The sequence below is a fragment of the Colobus angolensis genome, unplaced genomic scaffold (genome assembly GCF_000951035.1).
Source record: "Colobus angolensis palliatus isolate OR3802 unplaced genomic scaffold, Cang.pa_1.0 Scaffold52, whole genome shotgun sequence".
Lineage (NCBI taxonomy): Eukaryota > Metazoa > Chordata > Mammalia > Primates > Cercopithecidae > Colobus > Colobus angolensis.
This window is the reverse complement of record NW_012118710.1, coordinates 3,548,132-3,566,946: the sequence shown is the minus strand read 5'-3', so window position 1 is coordinate 3,566,946 and position 18,815 is coordinate 3,548,132. Positions and strand designations below refer to the sequence as shown.

At 37.7% G+C, this 18,815-nt stretch overlaps 1 protein-coding gene across 1 annotated transcript in view; it reads left to right on the top strand.

Annotated features, from left to right (window-relative positions):
- ADAM32 (ADAM metallopeptidase domain 32) overlaps window positions 1-18,815 on the top strand; it is a 152,229-nt gene that overhangs the window by 69,585 nt on the left and 63,829 nt on the right. Inside the window, exon 11 of the mRNA XM_011960750.1 lies at window positions 11,547-11,683. Within this exon, the coding sequence (XP_011816140.1) occupies window positions 11,547-11,683 (137 nt within the window). The remainder of the gene's footprint in view (window positions 1-11,546; window positions 11,684-18,815) is intronic.

Below are 18,815 nucleotides of genomic sequence, written 5' to 3'. Positions count from 1 at the left end.
CTGAACTAATTTACATTCTCATCAATAGTGTAAACATGTTCCAGGCTGGCTGCAGTGGCTCACGCCTGTAATCCCAGCACTTTGGGAGACTGAGGCGGGCAGATCACGAGGTCAGGAGTTTGAGACCAGCCTGACCAACATGGTGAAACCTTGTCTCTTCTAAAAATACAAAAATTTGCCAGGCGTGATGGCAGGTGCCTGTAATCCCAGCTACTCGGGAGGCTGAGGCAGGAGAATTGCTTGAACCTGGGAGGCGAAGGTTGCAGTGAGCAGAGATCGTGCAATTGCACTCCAGCCTGGGCAATAAGAGTGAGACTCCGTCTCAAAAACAAACAAACAAACAAACCAAACAAACAAACATATTCCTATTTCCCCATGGCTTTGCTAGCATCTGTTGTTTCTTGACTTTTTAATAATCGCCATTCTGACTGGCGTGAGATGGTATCTCATTGTGGTTTTAATTTGCATTTCTCTAATGATCAGTGCTGTTGAGTATTTTTTCATGTTTTTTGGCCACACGAATGTCTTCTTTCGAGAAGTATCTGTTCATGTCCTTTCTCCACTTTCTAATTTTTTTTTCTTATAAATATGTTTAAGTTTCTTGTAGACTCTGGATATTAGACCTTTGTCAGATGGATAGATTGCAAACATTTTCTCCCATTCTGTAAGCTGTCTGTTCACTCAGATGATAGTTTCTTTTGCTGTGCAGAAGCTCTTCAGTTTAATTAAATCCTATTTGTCAATTTTTGCTTTTATTATGATTGCTTTTGGCATTTTTGTCATGAAATCTTTTCCCATGCATCTGTCCTAAATGGCATTGCCTAGATTTTCTTCAAAGGTTTTGATAGTTTTGGGTTTTACATTTAAGTTTTTAATCCATATTGGGTTAATTTGTTTTTTTTTTTTTTTTTTTCAGACAGAGTCTCACTCTGTAGCCCAGACTGGAGTGCAGTGGCACAATCTAGGCTCATTGCAACCTCTGCCTCCAAGGTTCAAGTGATTCTCTTGCTTCAGACTTCCCAATAGCTGGAATTACAGATGTACACCACCACACCTGGATAATTTTTGTAGTTTTAGTAAAAACAAGGTTTCACTGTGTTGGTCAGGCTGGTCCCAAACTCCTGTCCTCATGTGATGCACCTGCTCTGGCGTCCCAAAGTGTTGGGGTTACAGGTGTGAGCCACCATGCCTGACCAACTTAATTTTTGTATAAGGTGTAAGGAAGGAGTCCAGTTTCAATTTTCTGCGTATGGCTAGCCAGTTCTGCCAGATCCATTTATTAAATAGGGAATCCTTTCCCCATTGCTTGTTTTTGTCAGGTCTGTTGAAGATCAGATGATTGTAGGTGTGTGGTCTTATTTCTGAGTTCTCTGTTCTGTTCCATTGGTCTGTGTCTGTTCTTGTACTACTACCATGCTGTTTTGGTTACTGTAGCCTGGTAGTATAGTTTGAAGTTGGGTAGCGTGATGCCTCCAGCTTTGTTCTTTTTTCTTAGGATTGTCTTGGCTATTTGAACTCTTTTTTGGTTCCATATGATTTTTAAAATAGTTTTTTTTCCGATTCTGTGAAAAATGTCAATGGTAGTTTAATGGAAATAGCATTGAATCAATCTATAAATTGCTTTATCATGAAAATATGGCCATTTCATGATATTGATTCTATTTATGAATATGGAATATTTTTCAATTGTTTGTGTCCTCTCTAATTTTCTCGAGCAGTGGTTTGTAGTTCTCTTGAAGAGGTCCTTCACTTCTCTTGTTAGCTGTATTCCTACGTATTTTATTTTCTTTGTAGCAACTGTGAGTGGGAGTTCATTCATGATTTCGCTCTCTGCTTTTCTGTTGTTGGTGTAGGAATACTAGTTATTTTTGCACATTGATTTTGTATCTTGAGACATTACTGCAGTTGCATATTAGCTTAAGAAGCTTTTGGGCTGAGAGAATGAGGTTTTCTAGGTATAGGATCATGTCATCTACAAACGAAGACAATATGACTTCCTCTCTTTCTATTTGAATTACCCCCCCCTTTTTTTTTTTAAATTTTGCCTTATTGTCCTGGCCAGAACTTCCAGTATTATGTTGAATAGGAATGGTGAGAGAGGGCATCCTTGTCTTGTGCCAGTTTATAAGGGGAATGTTTCCAGCTTTTGCCCATTCAGTATGACATTGGCTTTGGGTTTTCCATAGATGGTTCTTAATATTTTGAGTTATGTTCATTCTTTCAATATCTAGTCTACTGAGAGATTTTAACATGAAAATTTTTTCCAAATGACTTTTCTGCATCTATTGAGATAATCCTGTGGTTTTTGTCTTTAGTTCTGTTTATGTGATGAATCACATTTATTGATTTGTGTATGGTGAAACCAATCTTGCATCCTGGGGATGAAACCATGTTGATCATAGTGGATAAGCTTTTTGATGTGCAGCTGGATTCAATTTGCCAGTATTTTATTGAGGATTTTTGCATCGATGGTCATCAGAGGTATTGGCCTGAAGTTTTCTTTTTTTGTTGTATTTCTGCCAGGTTTTGATATCAGGATGATGCTGGGTTCATAAAATGAATTGGGGAGGAGTCTCTTCTTTTCAATTGTTTGGAATAGCTTCAGTACAAATGGTACCAGCTCTTCTTTCTACCTCTGGTAGAATGTTAGCTGTAAATTCATCTGGTCCTGGGCTTTTTTTGGTTAGTAGGCTATTCATTAGTTCTGCCTCCATTTCAGAACTCATTATTTGTTTATTCAGGGATTCAGTGTCTTCCTGGTTCAGTCTTGGGAGGGTGTTATATGTACAATAATTTATCCATTTCTTCTAGATTTTCTAGTTTCTGTGCATAGAGGTGTTTATAGTATTCTCTGATGGTAGTTTGTATTTCTGTGGGGTCCATGGTGATATCCCCCTTATCATTTATGATTGTATCTATTTGATTCTTCTCTCTTTTCTTCTTTACTAGTCTAGCTACTGGTTTATCTATTTTATTAATTTTTCCAAAAAATCAGCTCCTGGATTCATTGATTTTTTTGAAGGTTTTTTTTGTGTTTCTATCTCCTTCAGTTCTGCTCTAATCTTGGTTATTTCTTGTCTTCTGCTAGCTTTGGGGTTTGGTTGCTTTGGTTCTCTTGTTCTTTTAGTTGGCATGTTAGGTTGTTGATTTGAGATATTTCTAGCTTTTTGATGTAGCCATTTAGTCCTGTGGATTTCTCTCTTAACATGGCTTTAGCATACGTCCCGGTATGTTGTCTCTTTGTTCTCATTAGTTTCTAAGAACTTCTTGATATCTGCCTTAATTCCATTATTTACCCAGGAGTCCTTCAGGAGCATGTTGTTCAATGTCTATGTGGTTGTGTAGTTTCAAGGGAGTTTCTTAATTTTGAGTTCTAATTTGACTGTGCTGTGATTTGAGAGACGGTTATGATTACAATTCTTTTGCATTTGCTAAGGAGTGTTTTACTTTTGATTATGTGATTGGTTTTACAGTAAGTACCATGTGGTGATGAGAAGAATGTATATTCTCTTGATTTTGGGTGGAGATTTCTGTAGATATCTATCAGGTCCACTTGATCCAGAGCTGAATTCAAGTCCTGTATATCTTTGTTCATTTTCTGTCTCAATGATTTGTCTAATATTGTCAGTGGGGTGTTAAAATCTCCCACTGTTATTGTGTGGGAGTCTAAGTCTCTTTGTAGGTCTCTAAGAACCTGCTTTATGAATCTGGGTGCTCCTTTATCGGGTGCTTATATATTTAGGATAGTTAGCTCTTCTTGTTGAATTGAACCCTTTACCATTATGTAATGCCTTTCTTTGTCTTTTTTGATCTTTGGTGGTTTAAAGTCTGTTTTGTAAGAAACTAGGATTGCAACTCCAACTTTTTTCTGTTTTCCATTTGCTTGGTAAATTTTTCTTCATCTCTTCCTCTTTTTTTTTTTTTTTTGTTTTTTTGGAGACAGGAGTCTCACTCTATTGCCCAGGCTGGAGTGCCATGGCATGATCTCAGCTCACTGCAACTTCTGCCTCCCAGGTTCAAGAGATTCTCTTGCCTCAGCCTTCCATGTAGCTGGGATTACAGGCACATACCACCATACTTTGCTGATTTTTTGTATTTTTAGTAGAGATTTCTAATTTTGTATATTTAGTAGGATTTCACCATGTTGGCCAGGCTGGTCTTGAACTCTTGACCTCAAGTGATCTGTCCACCTTGGCCTCCCAAAGTGCTGGGATTACAGGCTTGAGGGATTGCTCCTGGCCATCCCTTTATTTTGAGCCTATGTGTCTTTGCACATGAGATGGGTATCTTGAAGGCAGTATACCAATGGGTCTTGACTCTTTATTCATCTTGTCATTTGTGTCTTTTAATTGGGGGCATTTAGCCTATTTACATTTAAGGTTAATATTGTTCTGTGTGAATTTGATCCTGTCATCACGATACTAGTTGGTTATTTTGCAGACTTTTTTATGTGGTTGCTTCATAGTGTTACTGATCTGTGTACTGGTCTGTGTACTTTAGTTTTGGTAGTGGCTGATAATTGTTTTTCATTTTCATATTTAGTGCTTCCTTCAGGAGCTCTTGTGAGGCAGGCCTGGTGGTGATGTATTCCCTCAGCATTTGCTTGTCTGAAAAGGATCTTATTTCTTTTTTGCTTATGAATCTTAGTTTGGCTGAATATGAAATTCTGGGTTGAAAATTCTTTTCTATAAGAATATTGAATATTGGCCCCCAATCTCTTCTGGCTTGCAAAGTTTCTGCTGAAAAGTCTGCTATTATTCTGATGGGCTTCCCTTTGTAGGTGACCTGGCCTTTCCATCTGACTGCCTTAACATTTTTATTTTACTTTCAGTAAAATGATTGATTATTATGTCTTGATGATTATATGTCTTGGGGCTGAGTTTCTCATGGAGTATCTTACTGGGGTTCTCTGGATTTCCTGAATTTGAATGTTGGTCTGTCTTGTTAGGTTGAGGAAGTTCTGCTGGATGATATCCTAAAGTCTGTTTTCCAACTTGGTTCTGTTTTCCCCGTCTCTTTCAGGTACCTTAATCAGTTGTAGGTTCAGTCTTTTTATATAATCTCATATTTCTCAGAGGTTTTGTTAGTTCCTTTTCCTTCTTTTTTTGTCTGTTCTTGCCTGAATGTCTTTTTCAGAAAGATAGTCTTCAAGCTCTGCTATTTTTTTCCCCCTCTTGGTCTATTCTGCTATTGATACTTGTGATTGCATTGTGAATTTCTTGTGTTGGGTTTTTCACCTCCATCATTTTAGTTATCATCCTTTATAAACTGGCTATTCTGTTTATCTGCTCCTGTATTGTTTTATTATGATGGTTAGCTTCTTTGCATTGGGTTAGAACTTTCTCCCTTAGCACAACAAAGTTTGTTATTACCCACCTTCTGAAGACTACTTCTGTACTTCTGTTATTTCAGTCATCTCTGCCTCAGCCCAGTTCTGTGCCCTTGCTGCGAGATGTTGGGTTCATTTGGAGGAGCAGAGACATTCTGGCTTTTTGAGTTTTCAGTGTTTTTGCATTGATGTTTCTCATCTTTGTGGGCTATCTACCTTTGATCTTTGAGGTTGCTGACCTTCGAATGGGGTTTTTGTGGGGCCTCTTTTTGTTGATGTTGTTGGTGCTTTCTGTTTGTTTTTCCTTTTAACTGTCAGGCCACTCTTTCACAGGGCTGCTGCAGTTTGCTGGGGGTTCACTCCAGACCCTAGTTGCCTCACTGTCTCCTGCACCTGGAGGTATCACCAATGAAGGCTGGGAAACAGTAAAGATGGCAGCCTGCTTCTTCCTCTATGAGCTCCATCCCAGGAGGGCACTGACCTTATACCAGCCCATATACTCCTGTAGGTGGTGTCTGTAGGAGGTCTCACCCAGTCAGGAGGAATGGGATCAGGGACCTGCTTAAAGAAGCAGTCTGGCTGCCCCTTCACAGAGCAGATGTGCTGTGTTTGGGGGAGCCCTCCTCGTCTAGACCACCCAGACTCTCTAGAGCCAGCAGGCTGGAAAGGCATAGTCAGCTGAATCACAGAGACTATGACCAACCCTTTCTCCTGGAAGCTCCATCCCAGGGAGAGATCAGAGTTCTGGTCTGGACCATCTGGAGTATCCAGAGACAGGAGGCTAGAATGGCCAACTCGAAGCACAGAGATGTGGCTGCTCCTTCCCCAAGGAACTCAGTCCGTCTCAGTCAGTCTCTAGCCTGCTGCTGTTGGCTGGCTCGAATTCCAAGCCAGTGGGTCTTAACTTGTGCGATGCTGTGGAAGTGGGACCTGCAGAACGACACTGCTTGGCTCCCTGCCTACGGGAATGCATGAACCGATCTCCCATCTGGCAGGAATTCCTGGGGCTAGGATATTCAAAACTCCTGGGTGTCCATGTGTGCCCAAATGGCTGCTTCCCTGAGGCTCCACACAGCTCTGTACTTTGGACCCAAGGCCCTGGTGGCGTGGGCTCATGAGGGGATCTCCTGATTCATGGTTTGCAAAGAGCCATGGGAAAAGCTCAGTTTTCCAGGTGGGGCTGCACAATCACTCCTCACTTCCCTTCGCTGGGGATAGGGACTCCCCTGGCTGCATGCCACTCCTGGGCGGGCCATCACCCCACCCTGCTTTTCCTTGCTCTCCATGGGTCAAGCTGTCTGCCTGGTCAGTCCCAATGTAAGAACCTGGATACCTCAGTTGAAAGTGCAGAATTTGCTTGCCATTTTCATTCCTTTCCATGAGAGCTAGGGACTGTAGCTGCCTCTAATCAGCCATCTTGGCCCTACCCCCTTCAATGAAAACACTTTTATTTTATCTTAACGTTTGATTGATAATTGGGATAGGTATAGAATCTTTGTCCTAACATCTTCCTACCTCAGCATTTTGAAGACTGATGTATCATATTTTTGCCAAGTCATTATGAAATGAAAAGATGGCAAGGAACTTGAGGGTGTATGTAAAGGAATTTGAACTGATGAGTGAAAGAGAGAAGTTAATAAGGAAATTAGTAATAGTGAAAATGTGGTTTTCACTAGATAAACTTGTGGTTTCACAAGATTAAAAAAGGAACAAAGATTCATGACTACGTGAGCAGAGAATGATTGTTTTCTCTTTTATTTCAAATTCATTTATTTTTTAAATTGACATATAAAATTGTCTGCCTTTACCATGCACAATGTGATGTTTTGAAGACTATATACACTGTAGAATGGTTAAATCTAGCTAACAAATACATTGCCTCACATACTTATCATTTTTATGGTGAGGGTGCTTAACATCCACTCTCTTAGCATTTTTTAAGAATACAATTTATCATCATTAATTGTAGTTACCAAGCTGTACAATAGAACTCCTGAATGTATTCTTCCTATCTATCTTTAAATATCCATTCTTTGACCAACATCTCCCAGAAGAGGATTATTTTGAATTCTTTGTCAGTCATTTCATAAATCTCCTTTCTTCTGGGTACACTGCAGGAGCTTTATTAGTTTCTTTTTGTGATGTCATATTTTCCTGATTTTTCATAATCCTTGTGTCTCTATGCATTTGAGGAGATAGTCACCTCTTCTAGCTTTTGCACATATTCTTTTCTAGTAACAGACCTTTACTTTTACTGTAACTTGGGATTCTGGATGTTATTGGTTACCACCGTGGATAGGCAGACCTTGGTGTTGGGTTCTCTAGTTGGGATTGATTGCTTCCTGTACTCTGAGGTCAAATGGTATAGCTGGCTGTGCTCTGTGGTCTAGTGAGACCACTGGCTGGACTCTAACATCAGGTGGGGATACTGACTGGGTTCTGTGATTGTTTCTGATGGAGCAGAATTGTAGGTTGTCTTCCCTGGCTAGGCAGTATTTTTGTATGTTTGGAATCTGTATCGTGTTTCCTGCAGCATGATGCTGTTGGCTAGTCTCTCTGGTGTGGCACCTCTGTGGGCAGAATGAAGAGCAACCCCAAAGAATCATGTGCTCATCACTGTGAGCCCCGCCACTGTTTTTCATCTCCAACTGACCCCAGATGGCTTAACCCTACCAGCACTCCCAGTGATTCCTGTGTGATGAGACAGGAGTGAGCCTTTCACAAATGGTCCCAGAATGGTGGGGAAGTTAAATGTCTGCCTCTAATTCACCCCTACCATACCAGAAACCATAGGCCCAGAGTAACTCTGCATGCAGTGCCACACCAGCCTGGGGCTATTCCCAATATAGTATATTCCCAATATAGTATAGTAAGTCACCACAGCCTCTGCCAGCTATATGCAGCAACTGATCTAGCAATTCCCATCCCATTTTTCCTTATCAACACTCACTCTGTTCTCAGACTCAAGTCTAATGGCTACGGGGGAAATGGCACCAAGTTTTGGCTGCTGCTTTAGGATATTTAAAAAATCATTAGTGACATCCTTCCTACCTCTCTGGATGTTGTTCCTTAGCTGGGGCCACAACTGAATCTTTAGCCAGCCATTATAGTCTTGTTGCTTCTGTGTTACAGGACATGTGATAAGTAAATCTTGTAGTAATGAACCCATTTCTATAAATACTAGGCCACAAGATGTGACCCTGGTCAGAAACAATATTGTGTGGTGATGCAGAAGACATTCTTCAAGCACAAGAATGTGGTGCTTTAGAATCACTGCAGACAGGCAAGGAAAATCCATACCTGGGATACATGAGGACAAATCATTGCTCCTTCAATGAATGAGCAGTCCACTGTAATAAACCCATCTCCAGTTGACTGGCTAATCCAACAGTGGCATAGTGCTATGGTGGAGGCTCATCACTGGCTTCTATTGATGGCAGGTAGAGTGCCCTAGATATATAGAAAGCCAGATCAGTTTCAGAGGTTAATTTACAGTCATTATCTATCTTTTGCACCAGGCAAACAAACAAGTTAAATGATTATGTGACATGCATCACTACTCCTACAATTTCAAACTTTAATGGTGACGCTAATATATGCGGTATGCAATTCCCTAAGGGATGCCATATTTATCATCTTGGGAGCAGTTCCAGGCACTTCCTCTTGGCCCTCCCTGTCAATAATATGTCTCACTCCATTGGTCAGCAGACAATATGTGCTAGTATTTCTATTCCAGGCATAATTCTGGGATTTGGAAAATAACAGTAGGACATATCTGAAGTTCTTTTGGATGTACTGTTAGATGAACTTGAAACAAGTTTCTTCTGACTACTTGACCTCCATAAGGCTGCACTTAGACCAGTAGATTAAGGTGGTATTCAGTTTTTCAGGGTAACGTTAGTTCTGATCCAGAATCCAATAAGCCCCAGAAGTCCTAGCTATTTTCTTTTCCTGCATGCACAGTTATTCTAGTGAATAGCGACAGGTCCCTCTGTGGAAGGCTTGGAGGAATAGTCACAGTTTCATCTGTATGGCAGGTTCCTTCTTTAAAGGTACTCTTTTAGTTGAGAATCCCTGAGGTTGTGAACTGATTTAGGTCTGGGAATCTGCATCACAGCAACTCATGTTAAGTTTTTGCCACCAGACGTAGAATGTCAAGAAAACCTTCAGTATGATGCTCATATATTTTATTTTCAGGGTCCCTGAAATAATTATCATAATCCTTGTAGGTCAAAACAGCTTTGATAATATGTAAGCCCCTTTAGCTTATGGTGGTAATTGCACCCACCTTGTCTCAGTTAAGCCGTGCCACGTGGCCTGTAACATTCCTGGTCCCAGTGTTCCTGTTGCGGCTGGGTGTGGTGGCTCATGCTGTAATCCCAGCACTTTGGGAGGCTGAGGCATGTGGATCACTTGAGGGTCAGGAGTTTGAGACCAGCCTGGGCAACATGGCGAAACCCTGTCTGTACTAAAAATACAAAAATTAGCCAGGCATAGTGGTAGGTGCCTGTAATCTCAGCTATTTGAGAGGCTGAGGCAGGAGAATCACTTGAACCCAGGAGGTGGAGGTTGTAGTGAGCCAAGATCATGCCAAGCTAGGCAATGAGAGTGAAACTCCAAGATCCATTGCATTATGTGCTACCATCATCTCCAGTCTACAAAACAACAACCAACAGAGATTTTTGATGATATTGGTGTGTCTTTCAGCAAAGCATTTCCAAGTGTCTTGAAGGAAATATCCTCCTAGCTCTCTTTGAATGTTTGATCAAGGTAGTTACCCAACAGGTTTCACACAGTAGATTCATTCAATATTACCATATTCCTGAAACTCAGCACTTTTTCACCATACAGTATGCCAGGAAAACTCCATTATTTTGACCTTACTGACAGTAGGCTCCCGTTAAGTCTAACTTCAGTTAACATGACTCCTGCTTTTACTTGGCACATTAAATACAAAATCCCAGGTAAGTCATGAATTACAATAAATTTGTTCCAGTACAGCCTTCTATTTCATACTGTCTGATCAATCCCTTTCAAAGTATAAATTATCCCCTTCCAGAGCAGTACACTGATACTTTTCCTTCAAGATCTTGTTGAGAATTAATTCTTGATTTGGACCTAGAGGCAATGTGGGGTAGTGAGACTAATGTTCCAGCTATCGTCATTAAAACTTTTTTTTTTTTTTTTTAAATGCAGGAGCTCTCTCATTGTTTGGAGAGGGCTTCCTCTGCTGGCAAGGGAAGTAAAGAGATGTTATTCCAATTGTTTGCCTCCCAAGTTTCAGATTGTAATGCTTTTCCCACCAAATCTGCTGGGTTCCAGCTTGGTCCTCAGCCATGTCAATCCATGACTACACATGAGTTACTTCATTGCTGCTGCAGAGGCTTTCTGATTCCCCGTTTGCATTTTCCATTGCTCATTTGCAGTATTCCCTTTCTATTCTTCATTATGTGCATCCTTTAGGGCTCTTATAAGAAATTAGTTGACCCCAAAATCTTTATTATCCCTATTGTCACCATAACAATTAAATGTCTTTATCTTCCTCCTCCTGCATCATATCCTATGCTTTGGTAATACCAGCTTTGGTAATAATTTGAGAAATCATGATGTCATTTCATACCATGAATTACCAATGCCCCATTTCTTTTTCGCATGGAAGTTAGCTGTGTTACATATATGAACAACCTAATCCAATAGTGCCATCTGAAGGATCTGTTTTCTGTGGCTTCTTTTCATACCAGTCACTGTGTCAATGACTGCTCCTAGTAGGCAGCAGGGTGAGCACTTAAATTGGGCAATTTGGTTAATGGCCATTTCATGAACTGGGGGTTGGGGGAGATGATATGGATTATTCAAAATAAGTATTAGAGCTATTGTAAGAAGTTAGGTGAGTTGAAGATTCTGGTCCATATAACCAACAGTGTAATGTATATTTTCTTTATCAAAGCAATTCTTTTGTATATTGATAGTAACTACCTAAGAATTATGTTAGGTGTCCAATTGTTAAATTATCACAAAGCTTGGCATACACTCAATATGCTTCTATCTCAGTAAAACTTCATAAGAAGAGCTTCAGCTTCTCACCTGTTCAAGGATCCATATCTCCCTAATTCTTTTTCATTTGATAAAACAATAAAATATTCCTAATCAGAAAATTATTTTTTACCACCCTTTAGAGAATTATCTTTCCTTAGAATTTTCTTTGTTGTTATTATAGTACCCCAAGGAGATAACTCTGGAGGCATTTTCAGTTATTGTCACCCAGATGCTGGCACTCAGTCTGGGAATATCATATGATGATCCAAAGAAATGTCGATGTTCAGAATCCATCTGCATAATGAAACCAGAAGCTTTGTAAGTTTTAACAAAATATTTATTGCTTATGTTTATTTCATTTTAAATATTCAGAGTGTGAAAATTTACTATTTACTTAAAGCACAAATTAGTTATCAATGGGCCAAGTTCACTACAAAGTATAAACATGTAATTTTAAATGTAAAAGTAGTATAAAGTGTAAATTAAAGACAATCAGGATAACAAATCCAATCTGCAAGATATATTAGCAAAAGAATATGAAAGCAGTTAGTAAGGATCTTTAAAAATATTTCAGCAGAACATAATAAGTGGCGTTTGTTTTAGACGAGATATTTTTTGTTTTGCTTTTAGAATAGTCTGATTTTATGAAAAAAAAAAAAAAACCCTAACATCCAAAAGAGTAAGAAGTCCTAGTTGAAGACAGATATATATAAAAATATATATACATGTTTATTTTAGACGAGATATTTTTGGTTTTGCTTTTAGAATAGTCTGATTTTATGAAAAAAAAAAAAACCCTAACATCCAAAAGAGTAAGAAGTCCTAGTTGAAGACAGATATATATAAAAATATATATACATGTTTATATATATATTTGTGTGACTTTGGATAAATTACTTGACTTTGCCTAGGTTTACTTTTCTCATCTTTAAATGGGAATAATTATGCCTATTCTTTTATTTCACAGGGTGATATAAGAATAAAAGAAAAAAAGTGAAATAGGAAAGGGTTTTCTAAACTGTAGAATTCTATAAGTATGTGATTGATTAGCTACAGTGATTTCTAAACTTATTAATCTTCCCCAAATGGTATATCAGACAAGAACTACAGCAGGTGTCATTAGCATTTTGTAGTTTTTCTGTTTGTAGATATGGCCTCTGATGTGGGCAACCCATTCATTACTGAAGAACAGTCAAAGGTCAAAAGTGAAAATAAGACATTAAATTTTGAAAACATTATTTTTATGGGTACTCCTAAGTACCTCCTAAGGGTTAATTTTTATGTTCTAAAAATAACCCAAACTCAACATATATACTCATAAACATAGCTCAAACTCAACATATTTCATATATATATACACACATGCAATTATATTACAAATTAGGTCTAAAAGGAATGTGTGTATATATGTATATATACACACCCAAACACACATACTCACACATATCCATATATGTATATATATAATTGATATGCATATGTCCATATAGATTGATAAATGGAATCTATGAATCTATGTATCTATCTATGTATCTATCTAGCTATCCATTCATCTATCTCAACAATATGAGAATAATTATTTTGGGCTCGTTGTTCATATAGCCCACTATTTTCAAGTATGCTAGGACAATATGTTTTGTGTCGGTCACCCAGAGCCTAGGATTAATGATAATAAGATGAACAAATATTTACATTGTACTTACTATGTTCTAGAGACCATTCCAAGCACTCTACATATATTAACTTATTGATTCTCACAATATCTCTACAGGACAGTTCCTATTATTCCCATTTTTACAGATGAGAAGCTAAGTTATAAAAAGGAAAATTACTCGTGGTCAGATGGCTAGTTTGTGGCAGACTTGGGTTTTGAGCCTGTATTAATAAATCTTTAAGTTCATGTGGTATTTTATGTTTAAAATGCTTTCATATATAATCTCCAGTTTCCTACAAATCTCGTGTATGAGTAGAGTATTATATTAATTTTTACAAAATCTAATAATAGCACACATGTATAACTCTTTTGCATATCCACAGTACATCTCACACATTATTCTATGTTAATTCTCAAAGAAAGCATGTAATTAATTACATATTTCAATTTAATGTATTTATTAAAAAGCCCTAGAGTATAAGTAGCCAAAGTGATCTACTTTTACTAGATACATAGTTAATTAATAGACACACTTTAGCAGGTGTCAGTAATACCAGCAGTGATTTATTGGATACCTATTAAAAGTCAGATAATTGAATTAGATACTTCACTTATTTAATTATACTTAATTCTCACAGTCTCAACTATCTATAGGTAGACAGGCATTATCCCTATTATGCAGATGAAACTACTAAGACTTAGATAATTTAATCACTTTGCCTAACTAAGTCCTCATAAGTCATAGGGTTGGTATTAGTCAACAAGTTTATCTAATTTCAAAGCCTTGTTTCATTCTATAGTCTACACTTCCTTCATATAGAAGACTTAATATATTGGCATTCGCTTAAACTAAGTAGCAAGAAAATATTAGTAGTATGTATTTGTACTAAATTCGTTTTTATACTTAAGTGCTCCTTCCATTGTATCTTTTTTTTGGGTAAAACTATGTCTAAATGTATTTTTATTATTGAAAAAATTCTATTGATACATAAAAGTTCAAACGTTTATCATTTCTTTGTGTTGAAAACATCAAATCTCCTCTTCTAGCTATTTTGAAATATACAATAAATTACCATTAATTATAGTCACCCTACTTTGCTATTGAACACCAGAACTTATTCTATCTAACTGTGTCTACTTATTAACTAACCTCTCTTCATTCCCCTACCCACTCTTCCCAGTCTCTGTAAAGTATCATTCTACTCTCTCTCTCTCTTTTTTTTTTTTTTTTTTTTTGAGATGGAGTCTCGCTCTGTTGCCCAGGCTGGAGTGCAGTGTTGCGATCTCGGCTCACTGCAAGCTCCACCTCCTGGGTGCACAGGATTCTCCTGCCTCAGCCTCCCGAGTAGCTAGGACTACAGGCGCCTGCCACCACACCCGGCTAATTTGGTTTTTGTATTTTTAGTAGAGATGGGGTTTCACCATATTAGCTGGAATGGTCTCGATCTCCTGACCTCGTGTTCCGCCCGCCTCGGCCTCCCAAAGTGCCTACTCTATATCTTTATGAATTAAACTTTTAAAGTCCCGCACATGATTGAGAATTGTGATATTTGCCTTTCTGTGCCTGACTTTTTCCACTTAACATAATGACCTCCTGTTCCATTCATGTTACAAATGAAAAAACCTCATTATTTTCTATGGCTGAATAGTATTCCATTGTGATGTATACCACATTTTCTTTATCTATTCATCCATTGATTCAGACTTAGGTTTATTCCATGTTTTGTCTATTGTGAATAGCGCTGCAATAAACATGAAGGTTCAGGTATCTTTCTAATATACGGATTTCCTTTACTTTGGATAAATACCAAGTACAAAGATTGCTGGTTTGTATTGTAATTCTAGTTCTAGTTTTTTGAGAAATCTCCACAATACTTCCTATCAAGGCTGTATGAATTTACATACCCACTAACAGCGTATGAGTTGCCTTTTCTCAACATCGTTGCCAGTATTTGTTAGTTTTTATGTTGTTTGATAATAGCCATTCTAACTGGGGTGACATCATATCTCATGGTGGTTTTGATTGAAAAATTTCCTATGATTACTGATGCTGAATATTTTTTCATGTCAGAAAAGACAGCAGGTTGGCAATTTGTATGTCTTCCTTTGAGAAATGTCTATTCAAATCCTTTGCCCACTTTTAAGTGGGATTATTTGTGTGTGTGCGTTTAAACTTTAATTTTAGGTTCAGTTGTACCTGTGCAGGTTTGTTATATAGGTAAACTTGAGTCATGGGGGTTTGTTGTACAGATTATTTTGTCACCCATGTACTAATCCTGGCATCCAATAGTTGTTTTTTTCTGATCCTCTCCCTCCTCCCACCTTCCACCCTCAAGTAGGACTCAGTGTCTGTTGTTCCTCTGTATGTGTCTGTGTGTTCTCATCCTTTAGCTCCCAGATATGTGGTATTTAGTTTTCTCTTCCTGTGTTAGTTTGCTAAAGATAGTGTCCTCCAGCTCCATCCATTGTCCTGCAAAAAACATGATCTCATTCTTTTTATGGTTGCATAGTATTCCATGGTGTGTATGTGCCGCATTGTCTTGATCTGGTCTACCAATGATGAGCATTTAGGTTGACTTCATGTCTTTGCTGTTGTGAATAGTGCTGCAATGAACATTATATGTGCATGCATCCTTATGATAGAATGATTTATATTCCTTTGGGTGTATGCCCAGTAATCACATTGCTGGATTGAATGGTAGTTCTATTTTTAGCTTTTTGAGGAATCACCACAGTGTTTTCTACAATGGTTGACCTAATTTACACTCCCACCAACAGTGTATAAGTGTTCCTTTTTCTCCACAACCTCACCAGCATTTGTTTTTTTTTTCTGACTTTTTAATAACCATTTGGATTGGTATGAGATGGTATCTCATTGTAGTTTTGATGTGCATTTCTCAAATAATCAGTGGTATTGAGCTTTTTTTTTCATATGCTTGTTGGCTGCATGTATGTCTTCTTTTAAAAAGTGCCTATTCATGTCCTTTGCCCACTTTTTAATAGGGTTGTTTGTTTTTTTCTTGTAAATTTGTTTAGGTTCCTTATAGATACTGGATATTAGACCTTTGTCAGATACATAGTTTGAAAATATTTTCTCCTGTTCTGTAAGCTGTTTGTTTACTCTGTTGATTGTTTCTTTTGCTGTGTAGAAGCTCTTTAGTTTAATCAGATCCCATTTGTCAATTTTTGTTTTTGTTGTAATCGATTTTGGAGTCTTCATCATGAAATGTTTGCCAGTTCCTATGTACAGAATGATTATTGCCTAGGTTGTCTTCCAGGGTTTTTACATGTTGGGCTTTGTATTTAAGTCTTTAATCAATCTTGACTTGATTTATGTATATGATGTAAAGAAGGAGTTTCAGCAGGAATGGTAGCAGGTCTTCTTTGTCCATCTGGTAGAATTTGGCTGTGACTCCATCTGGTCTTAGATTTTCTCTTTCAGTTAGTTGGCTTTTTATTATTGATTCAATTCCAGAACTTGTTATTGGTCTTTTCAGGTAGTTAATTTCTTGCTAGTTCAGTCTTAGGAGATTGTATGTGTTTCAGAATTTATTCATTTCTTCTAGATTTCCTAGCTTGTGTGCCTAGAGGTGTTTGTGGTAGTCTCTGATGGTTATTAGAATTTCTGTGGGGTCAGTGTAACACCCCCTTTGTCATTTCTAACCTTTATGCCCTTCTTTGTCTTTTTTTATCTTTGTCAGTTCAAAGTCTGTTTTATCTGAAATTAGGACTGCAACACCTGCTTTTTTCTGTTCTCCATTTGCTTGGTCGATTTTTCTCCATTCTTTTATTTTGAGCCTATGGATGTCATTGTATGTGAGATGGTTTTCTTGAAGATAGCATATCATTGGGTCTTATTTCTTTTACTAGCTTGTCACTCCATGCCTTTTAATTGGGACTTGTAGCCTGTTTACATTAAAGGTCAGTTTTTATATGTGTGAATTTGATCCTGCCATCGTGTTGTTAGCTGGTTATTTTGCAGACTTGTTTTTTGTGTGGTTGCTTTATAGTGTCACTGCTCTGTGTATTTCAGTGTGTTTTTGTAGTGGCTGGTAATGGTCTTTTCTTTCCACATTTAGTGCTTCTCTCAGGAGCTCTTGTAAGGCACATCTGATAGTAACTAATGCCCTCAGCATTTGCTTGTCTGATGTCTTTGTTGATTTTCTGTCTAGGTGATCTGTCCAGTGCTTCAAGTGGAGTGTTGAATCAACAACTATTATTGTATTGGGGTCTGTTTCTCTGTTTAGTTCTAATAATGTTTGTTTTATATATCTGGGTGCTCCAGTGTTTGGTGCATATATATTTATAATTTTTATATACTCTTGCTGAATTGTTCTCTTTATCATTGGAGACTTTGTTTCTTTTTATGTGTTTTGTCCTATAATCTATTTTTTTTCTGACATAAATAGTCAGTGTAGCTACCCTTTCATGCTTTTGGTTTCTGTTTGCCCAGAATATTTTTTTTTCCTATTCCTTCACTTTTGGTCTACATGTCTTTACAATGTAAGTGAGTTCTTGTAGGCAGCCTATATATTTTTAAATCCTTTCAGCCAGTCTGTATTTTTCAATTTAGGAATTGAAGCCATTTATATTTGAGATTATTATTGATAGATTAGGACTTACTCCTGTCATTTGTCAATGTTTTCTGATTGTTTGATATATTCTTTCTTTCATTCTTCCTTTTTTTTTTTTTTTTTTAAGGCAGGATCTCACTTTGTCACTCAGGCTGGAGTAAAGTGGTATGATCTTGGCTCACTGAAACTTCTGCCTCCTGAGTTCAAATGATTCTCCTGCCTCAGCGCCCCAAGTAGCTGGGACTAAAAGTGTGCACCACCATGCCTTGCTAATTTTTGTATTTTTAGTGGAGATGGGGTTTCACCATGTTGGCCATGCTGGTCTCGAACTCCTGACCTCAGGGGATCCACCCACCTCGGCATTCCAAAGTGCTGGGATTACAGGCATGAGCCGCTGCACTCAGCCTTTCTTCCTCTTTTATTGTATACCTTTACATTAGATAATTTGGGTCGTGATAACATTTAACATTTTATTTATTTTTTCTCTTCTCCTTTTCTCTTCTCATCTGTTCCATCAGTGAGTTGTATACTTGTATGTGTTTTCATAATGGTAGCTATTCTCCTTTTACTTCCTGGTTTAGGATTCTCGTAAGCATTTCTTATAGGACTAGTCTAGTGGTGACAAATTCTTTGTTTTTTTTTCTTGTCTGGAAAAGACATTTTATTTCTCCTTCATTTTTGAAGGATAGCTTTGCTGCATATAGTATTCTTGGCTGATAGTTGTTTTCTTGCAGTACTTTGAATATGTACTTTCATTCTCTCCTGGCCTATAAGGTTTCTGCTGAGAAATCTGCTGTTATTCTCATGGGTATTCCTTTATATGTGACTTGACATTTTTCTCTTTCTGTTTTTAGAATTCTCTCTTTGTTTTCTACTTTTGATAGTTTGACTTTGTGCTTTGAACAAGACCTTTCTGGTTGAATATATTTTGAGATTTTTTGTTACCTATATCTTGATGTCTATATGTCTTGCAAAACTTTGGAGAGTTTCAGCTATTATTCCTTATGTAAGTCTTCTGTGCCTTTACATCTCTTCTTCTTCTAGTCCCAAAATTTGAATATTTGGCTCCTGTATGGTGTTTCATATGTCATGTAGGCTTTCTGTCATATATGTATATAATTTGATCAGGTTATTTAAAAAGCTCTATCTTCAAGTTCAGAAATTCTTTCTTATGATTAATCTGGTCTATTGTGAAAACTTTCTTTTGTATTTTTTTTTTTTT